The following is a 15,202-nucleotide window of genomic DNA, read 5'->3' on the forward strand; positions in this document are numbered from 1 at the left end:
AAGGGTATTCCACAAAGGCATGGACACCAGGATAATTAGGGACCGGCTTAGAGTTCACACAGAGAAGAGTGCTTCTGGGAGAAAATACTTTGACCTCCTTAAAAAAATGTCTATAAAAAGTCTCCTACCTTATCAAAGACCTTTATAGATTATGACTAACACCAAAATAATAAAGTTTCTTCTTATCTCTCTTTGTGTCCTATGAACTAGGTTTTACTTCTACAAAATGACTTGCTTTCCTTTTTCTGCAATTAGAAATCTCATCAGCCTCTCTGGATGAGAAAGCGAGCAGGACAAGATTGCTTTTTGAAAGTGCCTAAGAGCTTCCTATCTGCCCAGTCTCTTGATTCCAGCTCCTTAGACAGATTGGGAGAGGGCCAGGAGGAGGCGCAGCACCTTGGGTTGGATTCAGGTTTGACTCAAGTGGGTTAGCTGCCACACAGTGAAGATGGAGGGATAGTCCGCAGACACACCCAGACAGCGTTTATGTATTCATCTGAATACCAAAGTCCTCCTTTGCTGGGAGGAAGAAGGATCTTTGCTATATATCTTCAAGGTCTCTAATTTTAGCGTCTCTAAAATGGTAGTGTGCTCAGATTTGAATTGGGGAATGAGGAAAATCTGACCTTCAGCGTTTTCTTGGGGATCTAGGCACCAGGAGGTGAGAGTAGAGAAGGGTGGGCGCGGTGAGGAGGAGGCTGGAGCCTGCTGGTCACGAGTCCCAAGAAAGGCTCCCTCAAGACTCGAATTCCCTGCGGGGAAGGTGGGGGTTGGGGTAGGAGAAGCTCTGCTGGGAGCGGAGCCCCTGGGGAAGTTGGGGGCCGGGGTGGGGGTAGGGGGAGGGGGAGAGCTTTAATCAGGCTCAAAGTCGGGGCTCCACACCCCAGGAGGGGCGCTAGGACCCAGGCACCGTCCGGCCTCGGACATGCCTGTGCCTTGGGAGTGAAGGCTCCAAGAGGTTCAGGCTAGCAGCCAGAGTCCGTCTGATCCGCAGACCTTCACGTGGGCCCCAGACCTGGGGAGCAGGGTGCAGCGCCACCCCTGTGCCCTCCGTGCCTGGCTGCGGTGAGGGGCAAGGGCACCACCAGGGCGCCCGGCAGCCGCCCGCTGCGGGCATGGACCGTCCTCGCTGCGGGCCAGGTGCCCGCCAGGTGAGCGTCCCGCGCGGGGTCTGCGCGTCCAAGGGCTGCCCCCCTCCACCGGGCACCCGGCGCTCGGGGCGAGCTGGGTAGGCGCGCAGGGGGCACAGGCAGACACCTGGAGCTGTCCCCGGGTCCCCTTTCAGCACCCCCAATGTGGGAAGGGTTCTTTTTTACCCCCCGTTTCTTTCCCCCACTAGTCTCTAGGTGTCCCCGTGCCCAACTCCCTTCCCGGTGCCCTACGCCCTTAGTCATTTCTAGGAGGGAAACACCACTACTGACTGGTGTAACTACCGGGCTTAAACTTAGGAAAAATAAGTTTAAAAAAATAACAGTGGCCCACCAGCAGCTGTCCTGGGTTGTACTGCTGTCGCGCGCGCGCGCTTTGCCACTGGCATCTGCTGCGCCCCGAGTGCCCGCGCCCTGAGCGCCAGGTGCCCCTGCTTTCCTCTCCGCGCTTCCTGTGGCTGTGTACCTGCCTCCCCTTCTGGGAAGCTAACCCCCCAGGGCCCCAGACCCCGGCGAGGAGAGGAGCGGGGTGTCCTGGGGAGTGGAGCTTCAGCGCCCTCACTGACGCGCTCTGGACTCAGTGATCCCGGAACCCACTTTGACCTGCGCGGAGCGCCCGGGACTGAGCTGGCTGGGCAGACAGACCCAGCGTGAGGTTCAAACTGCCCGCCTCGTGTCGTCGGGAAGAAGGAACATAGGCACAAAGAAGGGACGCGTGCCGTGGGTCGCAGGCAAGGGCCAGCGAGACCGGTCTGAGGCTCAGGGACGGGCGCCTTGTCCAAGGGGACAGTGTCACCTGAAGTGCACGTAGTTTCCAGGATCAAGTGTAGACACGACCCCCTGGACTGTTGTTGCTGCAGGTGAGGCATGCACCAGCCTTCCAAAGGCTTGAGTAGGGGTCCGCAGCCTTCAGCAGGCTTCTCTGGATAGCCTCTAGGTTAGCCGTGCCCATCCATTCTGCTTCTAGTTCAGTCTGACACCCGTTGTCTGGCTCCAGGTTGCCAACCACAGAGAAAGGTCGCTGGCGAGTTGCGATGGACGGACTGTGAGTCCCTAGGGCTGCAGGGCCACCACCACAGTGCAGCCCCTGCAACTTCTGCCCCTGCAACCTGTGCAGGCCACTACCAGGTCAGGGCGCTGGAGGGCGTGCCTGCTCTGGGAGCTCCTGATGCGGGTGTCAGAACCTGAAGTTTTAAACACACGCAGTGCTAATCTATTGTAGAAGAGAGACTTCCTTCAAATCTTGTGTTGGGAGAGAGTCAAGAAAAACATTTACACAGGGTACATCGTGGGTAGGTGAGGGGCAGAGGACTTTCCCTCTAGGATTTTATAATCTGTGGGCTGGCACTGTAAGTTCTGCTTGACTGCCCCTGGGACCTTGACTGAGCTATTTCAACCTAGCTCCGTTTTCCAAGAAGCAAAAAATTGGAGAAGGATAATTCAGCAGCAGTGGAAAGAGCATGCATTAGGAAGCCAGTTCCAGCTCTAATTATACCAAGCTGTGCAACTTTAGCAAGCCACACAACCTTGCTGGGCCTCAGCTGCCACAAAAAGGCTTTAATGCTGGGGTCCACTGTGGCAGTGATTTGCCAAGCTTAGACAGTCTACGAATGCTCAGCAGTTCTTTGTAGTCTAGATTGTACTGGTTCCACAGAGCATCCATGGACTGAAAAGATGCTGGATCGGAACTGTGGGTGATTTGCATTTTAATACCACTCTGCTTATAGAGCCACCCAAATCTTTCAGGCTTTCTGTCTGTGGATATAAGCCTGTTTAGTTAATACTAAGAACACACTGTGAAGGACCTCAAATAGAAAGTCCTATTTAAGTTAGAGGGTGATTGCATAAAACTTATTACTCTGCATTTGAAAGACCCTTTCCATAAAACCTTGTTAAAGAAATGAGGAGAGAAGCCCCAGATGGATCCCTCTGTGAAAGAGGGCTGAGTGTGCAGCAAATGTTGTGGAGGTTATACCTGATAAGCAGTTTATTTACATGTGAATGACTCCGTTAATATTGTCTTTTCTGAAAGGCAGCTTATCAGTTTGGTAATGAAACAATAAAATCTATATTAAATATTGGAATGCCTAATATTTTTAGAATTGATTGTCTTTTTATTTAATTTCAGGGAGGGAAACGAGTAAGGTGATTTATTATGTTTTCTTTTTAGATAATTTGTTTGAAGAGATTAAAAAAAAAAGCAGAAATAAACACAACACAAACTATAAGAAAACATTTTTTTTCTGGTTTCAGAGATGAGTATCATCATCATCAGTACCCTAATGATGAATATCTATTAAGCACTTCCTATGTGCCAAGCATCTTTCTACCCAGTTTTTGTACATATTCTCATGGTATCCTGTTAGTATCTTCTGAAGGAAGTACTATTATTATTTTTTTTCAGTTTTAGAGGCAAAGGAACTGAAGCTTCTTGCCTGAGATTACAGAGGGTAGGTGATAGGACCAGCCACTTGGGTTTATTTACACTGATCTAAGCAATATGCAAGAGGGGGGAGCAAGGGAGGCCAAAATGCACCTACTCAGGGTCAGTGCTTGGAGGTTAGTAAATCTTTTATGAGTGGTAATTTTCCTTTTCTGATTTATCCTTTCTTGTTTTTATCAATATGACTTGGTTATCTTTTCACATGAGCAAAAAGATTGACCTCATTCTTTTAAACACTTGAATAGAGTGCAAATGGACGAACCATAGTTTATTTAAGCAATTTCCTGTGGATGAGCATTTGGAATATTTCTAAATTTTCATAATCAAATATATAGTGCCAGCTTAATGAATATTCTTATTTATATGAGATTATTATGATCTCTGTACGCATAATAATCTCCCCACCCGTGCATGAATTTGTGCATGGGTGGGATTCGGCCAGCCTGGCCAGGGGGAAGGAACATGGGCGATTGGCTGGCCTGCCTCCTGGTCAAACTCCTGGTCGAGGGGACAATTTGCATGTTAGCTTTTTATTATATAGGATATACGCAGAGTGGCCAGATTATTATGCATTCAGAGCTCATAATAACCTGGCCACTCAGTGTATATTTGTGTACGCCTGTTCTCAGATATTCCTGGTGGGTGGAATTGCTATGTGAAAGAGCATGGTTACTATTGGATATGTACTTTCTAATAGATACTCCAACTTGCCTTCACAAAAAGAAATGTAATTCTCGTTTATGCTCCAGTTCTTCTGCTAACATATTTTTGGGCTTTTGGTAAATCAGTGAATCTGAATGAGTCTCAGATGTGTCATCTGTAAACTAGGGATGGTAGGTCTTATTGCCAATGTCTTTTGTGGAAATATGTACAACCAGAAGTTGAACAAATGAAATTTTTCTAGATGTGACTATTTTTTAACCTACAAAAACAGAAAATTAATGTGCTTTCACCTAATGGCACATGAAATACCTGTTTTTGGTACTCTGGCTTTTCTGAGTGAGATGAGGCTAGGCTGCAGTTACAAATTAACCCTGAAGCCTCAGTTGCTTATTTCTCATTCCCATTTTATGTCCAAAGCAGGTTAGCAGAGTTCCCAGCTCCACACAATTACGTAGGGGCCAGCCTGACAGCGGGCACTCTACCATTTTGTAACTGCAGTGAGTTTCAACCTTTTTCACATCCTGGCACACATAAGCTAATAACTAAAATTCTGCTGCACACCAAACTATTTTTTTCCTATCTGATAAAAAATGGGTATAATTTTGACTCATTCACACTGGACTGTTATTGTTGTGTTGGCTGTTGTCATCTTTTTGTTTGACAATCTAAGGGAAAAGAGGTCAGTGCCCCTGATTAGATAGTCAAGTATTGCTTGTTTTGAAAATCCTTATGGCATTTGGGTTAAAAATCCCTGGTCTAGAACATGTAGTTTCCATGGTCCCTTGCAGGGGAGGAGGGAGACTGTGGAAATTAACATCTCCTCTTCAATGCCTCCGACCGGAAATGAAACATATTTCTTTTATTTGTAGTCCTTAGGTCACTATTAGTTACATGGAGCTCACTCCAATGCATGGAAACTTGGAAATGTTGTTTCCTGTGTACAGCAAGAGGAAATGGCATGGTGAATACATAGCATTGCGCATGCGTTTGCTAGGGCTGCCGTGACAAAGTGAGGGGCTCATACAACAGAAACCGATTTCCTCTCTGTTCTGGAGGCTCTAAGTCCGCAATCAAGTTGTCGGCAGAGTTGGTTTCTTCTTGGAGCCTCTCTCCTTGGCTGGTAGGTGGCCACCCTAGGGGAGGAAAAATAATTTTCCCTCCACTCTTCTAGGTTCTTGGCTGAGACCCACCCTTCCCCCATAATAAAAGACAGATTAACAGAAGAAAAACTTTGATCAGAAGATACAAGGCTCAAAAGGCAGCCAGACAATTGAGGCTTATACACCTACTTACATACATAGGAGCTAAGATACCCGAGCCAAGGAGAGAAATAGGATCTGGGGCATCAAGCGTGAAAGGTGAGAAGAGCAAATGTTTGGTGAACAAAGGTTGCCCTGCCATGCAGATAAGTCTCTCAGATGCGTACGTGGTTTCCGGTAATAGCTCTCTTCCTGGTACAGGCCCCTTTCTAATGCAACCTTTCCTTGGAAAAGGGCAACTTCTCTGTTTTCAGAGCTCCTCCCCTCTGCGGTTTCTGAAAAAAACGATCAGCTCAAAATAATCCTGATGCCAAAGAGGGATATCTTGGGGTGGCACATCCTGCTGCCCTTCCCTATCTTCTCTCTGCGTCTTCACATGGTCTTCTCTCTGTCTGTGTCCTAACCCCTTCCTCCAAAGGCACCGGACATACCGGAATAGGACCCACTCTCATAACCTTATTTTATATTAGTCACCAACTCTAAGGCCCTATCTCCAAATACGGTTACATTCGGAAGTATTAGGGGCTAGGACTTCAATCTGTGAATTTTGGGGTAAGGGGGCACAACTCAGCACGTAACACATTGTCTCTGTCAGAGTGAACTGAGGTTCAGCCACCTTGTTTTTGAGGAGACCAATTTGCTTCTGATGTCACATTATGGAGTCTTCTCCCTCTTCACATCACATTCCCCCCCTCCCCCATTGATTAACGAAAGTGTTATTTTCTGAGTTTCCTGGTTGTTATTTAAAGGGGCACAATGCTGCTACTTCGTAACCTTTTATTAATGGCATTGAATCTAATGCGAGTCAGGGTGGCTGCAGGGGAGAGATGGGGAGCATGGTGGTTGAGAGCAGGAACGCCGAAGCAGACCTCCTAATTCCAGCGCCACCATTTGCCATTGTCAATGTAAGAGCACCCAAACATGCAGAGAATTTTAATAAGTTTATTTGAGCCAAACTGACGACATATGCTGGAGAGCAAAATCTCAGATGCTCCAGAGAATAACAGTTTGCAGTTTCTTGTGCGCATTTGTAATTAAGGAAGATTGCATGGAGATGGGGGGAGGGGGGAAGCAAGGTGGAGATTGGATTACGGGATAGTGAACAAGATGATGGGGTCTCTTGCAGATGGTTGCAGTTTATTTCGAAAGTGTGTCAACCTAGATGCACAGAAACAATGGACATGGCTTCCTTAAAGCAAAGATAAAGCTTTTATTAAAAGGTTATATGTCTAGGGCACGACTATCCACCGTGACCTGCCCAGTTAGGAGTTTGTGATCAGATCACCTTGGGAGGTTACTTTTCATGAAATCTATTTTTTCCATCCATATCAGCAGTGTTTCCTCATACGGCAATAGTAATGCCTCATAGGGTTGTTGTCATAATTAAGTGAGATAAAGAAAGTAGAGTGCTTGGCATACACTAGAGCAGTGGTCGGCAAACTGTGGCTCACAAGCCACATGCGGCTCTTTGGCCCCTTGAGTTTTTAGCAAAGGCCAGCTTAGGAGTACCCTAATTAAGTTAATAACAATGTACCTATCTATGTAGTTTTTAAAAATTGGCTCTCAAAAGAAATTTAAATCATTGTACTGTTGATAGTTGGCTCTGTTGACTAATGAGCTTGCCGACCACTGCACTGGAGTATAAAAAACGGTGGCTGTTATTATTTGCAATTTTGGAAGCTCCTGGCACCCTTCAGGCCCAATGTGATTGCCTGAGACCATGCCCCAAGCGCACAGATTACCCAGGGGCTCTGCTACGCAAGCTGCCCGAGCTTCCAGTGCATGCCTGAGAGGCACGTGTGCCTTATGTGATAGTCACTGCATGACCACTTTAAAACACCAACAGCTCACATCCATTAAAGTCATAGGCTCACAATTAGATTTGAGAGCGGAACACAAACACAAGACTGTTCCCTTAAATAGTCCCTTAACATTATCATCCACACTTCAGTTGAGGCAACTCGGGTTGGCAGTTAACATGATTTATAAAAGCAGCATTTCTGTTTTTTTTTCTGCCATGTTCCCTTTCCCAGTGTAATGACCCTGAAATTGGGACAAGTTCCACGGTCCATGGCACCTGAGAGTTAGGCCTGGGAACTTTTCCTATTAACCTGTCTGTGAAGATGACTGCAGACTTACTTCTCACAGCATCTTTCCGTGGAAACGTAGGAGTTCGGATACGTGTGGATTTGCTCAACACCTGCAGTGGATTATCTGTCTTATTGTGAAACTTACTGTGCAGACTCCTGGGACTGCACCCGGATGGGGAGAGGTTGGAATTGTCATGTGGCCTTGGGCCTGCGGGACTGGAGCAGTCTAGAGGCCGGTGGGGTACCAAGCCAGTGACTCTCCTGGGATCGGGGAACCATGCACCTCATCCCCAGCAGCTGTCCATCCCCCATGAGGCGGAAGGAAGCAAAGATTGCATTGTGGGTAGTTGCAGGGCCTCCCTATAGGACAGCAGATACTGTGCGAACTTTATTCCTGCCCCTTTTCTTACCATAAAGCTGAGTGGCATGCTAGATTAAAGCTGAGTGTGTCTTGTGACTTGTTGGCAGTCTGAATTCGTGATCACCTGCTGCTGGTGGAACAGCACCCAGTCGATTTGTCTTGGTCTGGCAGTGGTTGTGATGCACTTGTCATTGCCAATGAATGGGTCCACTCAGTTTTAGGTTTTAATCTTTTCAACCCATTTTATATTTCAATCGACGTAGGTGCATTGTTGCTAGTATGTGTTGAGTTTAATTGCTGATTAAAATGACTTCCAAAAGTTCCATCGTGATTTGGCTTTGAAACAAAACATTGTTTACATGGTTATACAGAGTCAAGGAAATAGACCATGGGGTCTATTTCGATATTGATAAAAACAAATATTTGTCATTGGAGGAATGATGCAATTTGTTTTGTTTTGCCTTTTGAAAAGTAGCAGGCAAGTGCTTTCAATAAAGAGAAGGTACCCGCCAGTACGTAAAGCTAGATTCATGTTTTATTTAGATAGGTGCAAAAGGATTACCTATCACATTGTCAAATAACAAATCCAAAGGCAAGAGGAATGACCTGATTCCTCAGTATATATGAAAAAATTTCAAGTTGTGAGAGGCTAGTGGGACCAATTTTTGTATCTTTAAAAAAATACACTGAGTAGCCAGATTATTATGATCTCTAATATATATATATTAGAGGCCCGGAGCATGAATTCACCCATGGGTGGGGTCCAGTCAGCCTGGTCAGGGGAGAGGGGATATGGGTGGTTGGCCGGCCTGCCTGCTGGCCGAACTCCTGGTGGAGGGGACAATTTGCATATTAGCCTTTTATTCTAAAGATATACACTGAGTGACAAATTATTATGCGTTCAGAGATCATAATAATCTGGCCACTCAGTATATATGTTTTATCAATTTTTAGAGAGAGAGGAAGGGAGTGGGATAGAGAGATAGAAACATCAATGGGCTGCCTCCTGCACGCCCCCTATTGGGGATCAAGCCCACAACCCGTGCATGTGCCCAGACTGGTGACCCCTTAGTTCACTGGTTGATGCTCAACCACTGAGCCACACTAGCTGGGCCAATTCTTATAGCATAAGTATAGGACTGTCATTAGGCCATTATATCATAGTTTAATGAGCAACACTTTTTCCTTAGCAGTACATAAAGTGACGGTGTCTTAGATTTGATGATATATGGCAAAAGTTTTGAAGAAGGGAACGGAACCCAGGGGCCCTGGCTTTCAAGCAGTCCGTTTCCCCCTGCCGACACCAAGGCACACCTCCTCTGACCTTTGTATTGTCTGACCCCAGCTTCCATATTGGTGACTCAGGTCACTTGCTCAACCCAGAGATTGCATGCCTCCTTAGGAGTGAGGAGGCTAGGAAATAAAACTTAAGGAGGCCCTCAAGTGCAGGGCCAGCATCTGAGAGTGATACATTTTGTGGCTTAGCTGCCTTGCTTGCCGTATGCCAGTCCCTACCCTAGTTGATCATTGAGTTTTCAAAATTTTTCCTAGATGACTAAGAAAATTAAACTGATATACAAGTGGGTGAGAAAGCAATTTTGTAGCACATATGGCCAGGCAATATTCTCCACTGTAAATATTACTCCTGAGTGAGATCTAGGGAGAGCATTACTGAGAAAATGGTTGGGAAAGTGACCTAATAAATGTGTTAATACTGCATGAGTTATTTACCTTGTACATATGTGCAATTAGCCGTGGCTTATTAAATAGTGGGAAAAGTTTTCTAGTTTCATTTAGTTTAGTTTTTTTTTTTTTTTTTTTTTTTTTTTTTTTTTTTAAGAAAATTCTCAAGATCTTCTTCCTTACAATGCAATGGAACTTAAAGGGGAAAATTAAATTCTTCAGGTAGCTTTCATCAATTTTTGTTTTTCTGTTTTGAAAACTGCACAACAGATTTTCTTGGTAATCTGAGTGCTTTAGAAGGTTGAGGAGTTCTAGATCCTGTCCTAGCAAGATTGAGATAAATGATATTGACAAAGGGTTTACTATGAGCCTCTTTATCAAACAGCCCATTGAACAGCTTTTCTGCCTGAAGAACATAATCTTTCTAATACACATTTTCAGGTCTCGAAGAGGAAGAACTCGGGTTTATCCCAGGCTAGCATTTTCTGAGGGACAGGAGCCACTGATGTGTTTTCACCATCTGTCTTTTATTGAGCAGGCTTTTCCTTTAAGGGAGGGCATTTCAGATCTCATGACATGGCATGCATCAGAGTTCTCAACCAGCTGTCACTCATGTTGTGGGAATACATTCTGTCAGAAAGGCCACAGCTCACCCAGATCCTGTGGCTGCAGGGGTTGCACAGGAGGAAGGGAAGCAGGAAGGTGGGAGAAGATAGTGAAAGAAGTAGAGGGGTGGGCTGCTTGGAGGAAGAACACAGTGCACTGTGTCCCAACCCTTTTGCATCACCGCATGTAGAGGACAATGACAGTGCTATCTGGAACAGTGGAGTCAGGGAGCAGGCTCTGTGTGCACTCCATCCTGCATGGATGGCCCGAGAGCTGAGAGAATTGATATCTTGTTGTGCTATTGCAGTTTGGTGGGCACATTGGGGTGGAAAATGTGGCCCTTAGAGGTGGGAGGGAGAGGACCACTGAGTTGTCCATCTCTGCCTGCCTCAAACACCCAGATGGCCTCTTGCCTTGGCCCAGGTGTAGCTGGCCTTCTTGTCCCTTCCAAAACACTGCCTTTAGGGTCATACACTTGGTCTGTAGGACTTGTCTCTGTCCACGCAAGATCGGAAGTCATTGAGAGCCGCAGCAGTGGAGAAAGGTGCAGGCAGCTGAGGATGGTCACTTCTTTCCTCTGCTTTATCATCTGTAGAAGGAGCAGGCTCCTGTTGCTCATGCAACAAGTAATAACTGAGCATCCAGCATGAGTCAGACAAAGTTTCTCACCTCTTGGGGTTTACCTTCCGGTGTGCGTAGATGCTGAAGAATGAAAGAGAGAAAAGTCAGATGGTGGTATGTGCCCCAGAGGAGGTAAAGTAGGAAAGAACTCTCAAGTCAATTCTCAATCCTTACCATAAATTTCAAGTAGCCACTGATCTGTTTATTCCAGTAGACTAGATTTATATTTTTTTGGAGTTTCATATCAACAAAATCATAAATGTAGCCTTTTGTGTCTGTCTTCCTTCACCTTGTGTAATGATTTTGAGATTCGTCCATGTTGCCATGTGTATCAGTAGTTTATCACATTTTATCATTGAGTAGTATTACATATTATAAATGTGCTATAATTCATTTATTTATTCACCTGGTAATGAATATTTGCATTGTTTCCAGTTTTTGACTATCATTTTAAAAGCTTCTGTGGACAAGCCTTTGGGCATATGTTTTCATTTCTCTTGGTTGAATACCTAGAAGTGAAACTTCATGGTTATCTGGTAAATATCTATATATCTAAAAGCCTAAGCAACCTCTTGACTGTTCAACCAGTAGCTATGATGTGCACTAACCACCAGGGGGCAGACGCTCAATGCACAGGCATGGAAACATGGAACAGACTGATGAATCTCAGAGGGGAAGGAAGAGGTAGAGGTAGGAAGAGATTAACCAAAGATCTTATATGCATACTAGAGGCTGGAGCATGGGTTGGTGCACTGGTGGGGTTCCTCTGCCTGGCCTGCAGAGATCAGGCTGACACTGGCAGTCCAATATCCTCAGAGGGGTCCCGGATTACAAGAGGGTGCAGGCCAGGCCGAGGGACCTCACTGGTGCACAAATTTGTGTATTGGGCCTCTAGTTGTTTAATAAAACACTGTCAGACTGATTTCCAAGAGTTATTGTACTAATTTACATTCCCATCAGCAATGTATGAGCATTCCAGTTGCTCTACATCTTTGTTATCACTTGGTATTGTCAGTCTTTTACATTTAAGTCATTTTAATGGATGTATAGTGATAGCACATTGTGGTTTTATTTGTATCTCACTGATGACTAATGACTGCTGAGCATTTTTTTCCATGTGCTTACTAGCCATTTTAATGTTTTATATTTGAAGTATATTCTGAATGTTTTGTCCAATTTATAATTGAGTTATTTGCCTTTATTTATTATAAGATTTTTTTTGAAATGTATTCTTTATTATTGATTTCAGACAGAGGAAGAGAGAGAGAGAAACATCAATGTGAGAGAGAAGCATCGATCAATTGCCTCCCCCACACACCATAATCGGGAATTGAACCTGTAACCTGGGTATGTGCCCTGACCTGGAGTCAAACCCGCAACTTTTTTGATCTACTGGATGATGATGCTCAACTAACTGAGCAACCTGGCTGGGGCTTTATATATTCTTGATACCAGTCTTTAAATATGAGAGCAGACTTTTACAATTTTGATGAATTTCAGTTTATCTTCTTTTTATGGTCTATGCATTTATATTCTTTCTAAGAAATCTTTGTCTCTGTGTTTACTTCTAGAAATCTTTTAGTTTTAGCTTCTTTAGTTCTGAGATCAAGTTAAGATTTGTGTATGGTGTAGGGTAAGAGTTGAAGGTTATTTATTTTGCTTTTGCATATGGCTATCTGATCATTCTAGCACACTTGTTTAAAAAATTATACTTTCTCCATTTAGTTATCATGGCACTTTCATTGTGAATCAATTTCTCCTAAAAATATGAGTTTATATGTAGACATTCTTCTGTTCCATTGATTTATTTGTCTGTCTTATGCCAGTACCACTCTGTCTTGATTACTATATATTATATTAAATTAAAAAATTATATTAAATTTAAAAAATTATATTAAATATAAAAAATCAAGTATTATTTATTTTCCAATTTTCTTTTTTTTCAAAGTTCATTTGGCTATATTAGATTCTTTGCATTTCTATACAAATTTTAGAATTACTTTACCAATTTCTACAAAAATGAAGTCCTGCTCTGGCTTGGTTGGAATTGTATTGCACCTACAGATCAATTGAGGGAGATTGACATACCAGCAATATTGAGTTTTCTAATTCAAGGACATTTACATAATATATCTATTAAATTAGAAATTCCTAATTTCTCTTAATAGTGTGTTGTAGCTTTCAGTGTGAAGATCTAGGGAGAAATTTTTATGCTTTTTAATATCATTGTAAATAACATTTTCAATTTCAGTTTTCAATTGTTTATTGTTAGTACATGGTATACAATTAATTTTTGTTCACTGACCTGTATTGTGATTTTGTTAAATTCACATCTTTTAGCAGATGTTTTTGTAATCTTTAGGATTTTCTATGTGTACAATTGTGTTTTGTTTTTTTAAAATATATTTTATTGATTTTTTACAGAGAGGAAGTGAAGTGAGAGAGATTCAGAGTTAGAAGCATCGATGAGAGAGAATTATTGATCATTGCCTCTTGCACATCCCCTACTGGGAATGTGCTTGCAACCAAGGTACATGCCCTGACCGGAATCGAACCTGAGATTTTCAGTCCATAAGCCACTGAGCCAAACCGGTTTTGGCTGTTTTTTGTGAATAAATGAAGTTCTACTTTTTCTTTTTCAATCTGAGTATGTTTTATTTCTTTTCCTCTATTGTACTGATCAGGGCCTCCAATACAGTCTTGGTGATAATGCCCATCTGTGCCTTGTAGCTAATCTTGGAGAAAAGCAATCTTTCACTTTTAGGTTTGATGCTTGCTGTAAGTTTTTCATAGATGCTTTTTATCACATTGAAAAGTTCCTTTTCATAACTGGTTGAGAGTTATTGTCATGAATAGGTAGCAAGTTTGTCCAGTGTTTTCCATCAATCTATTGAGATGATAGTACTTTTCCCCCACCTTATTCTGTTAAAGTGGTGAACTTGATGGATTGATTTTTTATTGTGGTAAATACACATAGCACTAAGCTCACCATTATAACCATTTTAAAGTACACAATTCAATAGTTTTAACTATGTTTACAGTGTTGTGCAACCACCACTACTATGTAGTTCCAAAACATTTTTATCACAAGAAAAGAAAATCCCATGCCCATTAGGAAATCACTCCTATTCACCCCTTCCCTCGGCCCCTGGCAACCACTGAGCTGCTTTCTGTCTCTGGATTTGCCTGTTCTGGATATTTTTTATAATAGAACCATTGTATGTGTTATTTGTGTTTGGCTTATTTCACTTAGCGTAATGCTTTCAAGGTTCATCAACATTGTATCTCATATCAATACTTTTTTTTTTATGGCTGAATAATTGTGTAGTTATACCACATTTTGCTTATTCATTCATCTGTTAATGACCATTTGAATTATTTCCACCTTTTGGCTCTTGTGAATAGTGCTGCTTTGAACATTCATTTAAAAGTTTTTGAACGTTTTTTATCAATTTTTGGGGAGAGATACCTAGGAATAGAATTGCTGAGTCATATGGTAATTCTCTGGTTAATTTTTTGAGGAACCTTCAAACTGTTTTCCATAGCAGTTTCATGATTTTATATTTCTACCAGCAACAATATATAAGGGTTCCAGTTTTTCCAATCATTGCTATCTTGTTACTTTCCTTTTAAAAAAATTATAGTTATTCTAGTGAGTGTGAAGTGTTATCTCATTATGGCTTTGCACTGCTTGTTGGTCACATGTATATATTCTTTGGAGAAAAGTCTATTCAAGTCCTTTGCCTCTTTTTAAATTTGGTTGTTTGTCTTTTTGTAATTGAGTTTTAAATAGTTTCTTATATATTCTAGACGTAGGGGTGTCGAACTCAATTAGAGAAGGGGCCAAAATCTAAAATCCAGCCTAAATCGAGGGCCGAATGGTTTACTGAACAGTCATAAACTGTCATTGTGATGGAAACACAGCGGAGTGCAGTGATGACAGCGCGGTGCGGGCCACATTGCAAGGCCTGGCGGGACAGATTTGGCCCGCGGGCCTTGTGTTTGACACATGTGTCTAGAGTGTCAACCTTATCAGATATATGGTTTTCAAATATTTTCTTCCTCCCTGTGGATTGTCTTTTCACTCTTGTTAGTGTCCTTTTATGTACAAAAGTTTTCTAGTTTTGATGAAGTCCAGTTTATCTATTTTCCTTTTGTTTTTGTGCTTTGGGTATCATATTTAAGAAACCACTGCCAAATCTAAGGTCATGGAAATTTTATTATGTTTTCTTCTAAGACTTTTATAACTTTAGCTTTTAAATTTAAGTCTTTGATCCATTTTTAGTTTTTATATATGATGTGTGAGAAAAGAGCCCAACTTTTTTTTT

At 42.9% G+C, this 15,202-nt stretch overlaps 1 protein-coding gene across 3 annotated transcripts in view; it reads left to right on the forward strand.

Annotated features, from left to right (window-relative positions):
- The first annotated feature begins 973 nt into the window (after nt 1-973).
- PDE8B (phosphodiesterase 8B) overlaps nt 974-15,202 on the forward strand; it is a 182,940-nt gene continuing 168,711 nt past the window's right edge. For 2 of the 3 annotated variants that reach the window (XM_036409585.2, XM_036409586.2), the window contains exon 1: nt 974-1,151. In XM_036409585.2, coding sequence (XP_036265478.1) covers nt 1,116-1,151 — 36 coding nt within the window. In that variant the 5' untranslated portion in view covers nt 974-1,115. The remainder of the gene's footprint in view (nt 1,152-15,202) is intronic. The other variant, XM_036409591.2, reaches the window with a different exon arrangement.

The sequence above is a fragment of the Pipistrellus kuhlii genome, unplaced genomic scaffold (assembly GCF_014108245.1).
Source record: "Pipistrellus kuhlii isolate mPipKuh1 unplaced genomic scaffold, mPipKuh1.p scaffold_m20_p_4, whole genome shotgun sequence".
NCBI classification, from domain to species: Eukaryota; Metazoa; Chordata; class Mammalia; order Chiroptera; family Vespertilionidae; genus Pipistrellus; species Pipistrellus kuhlii.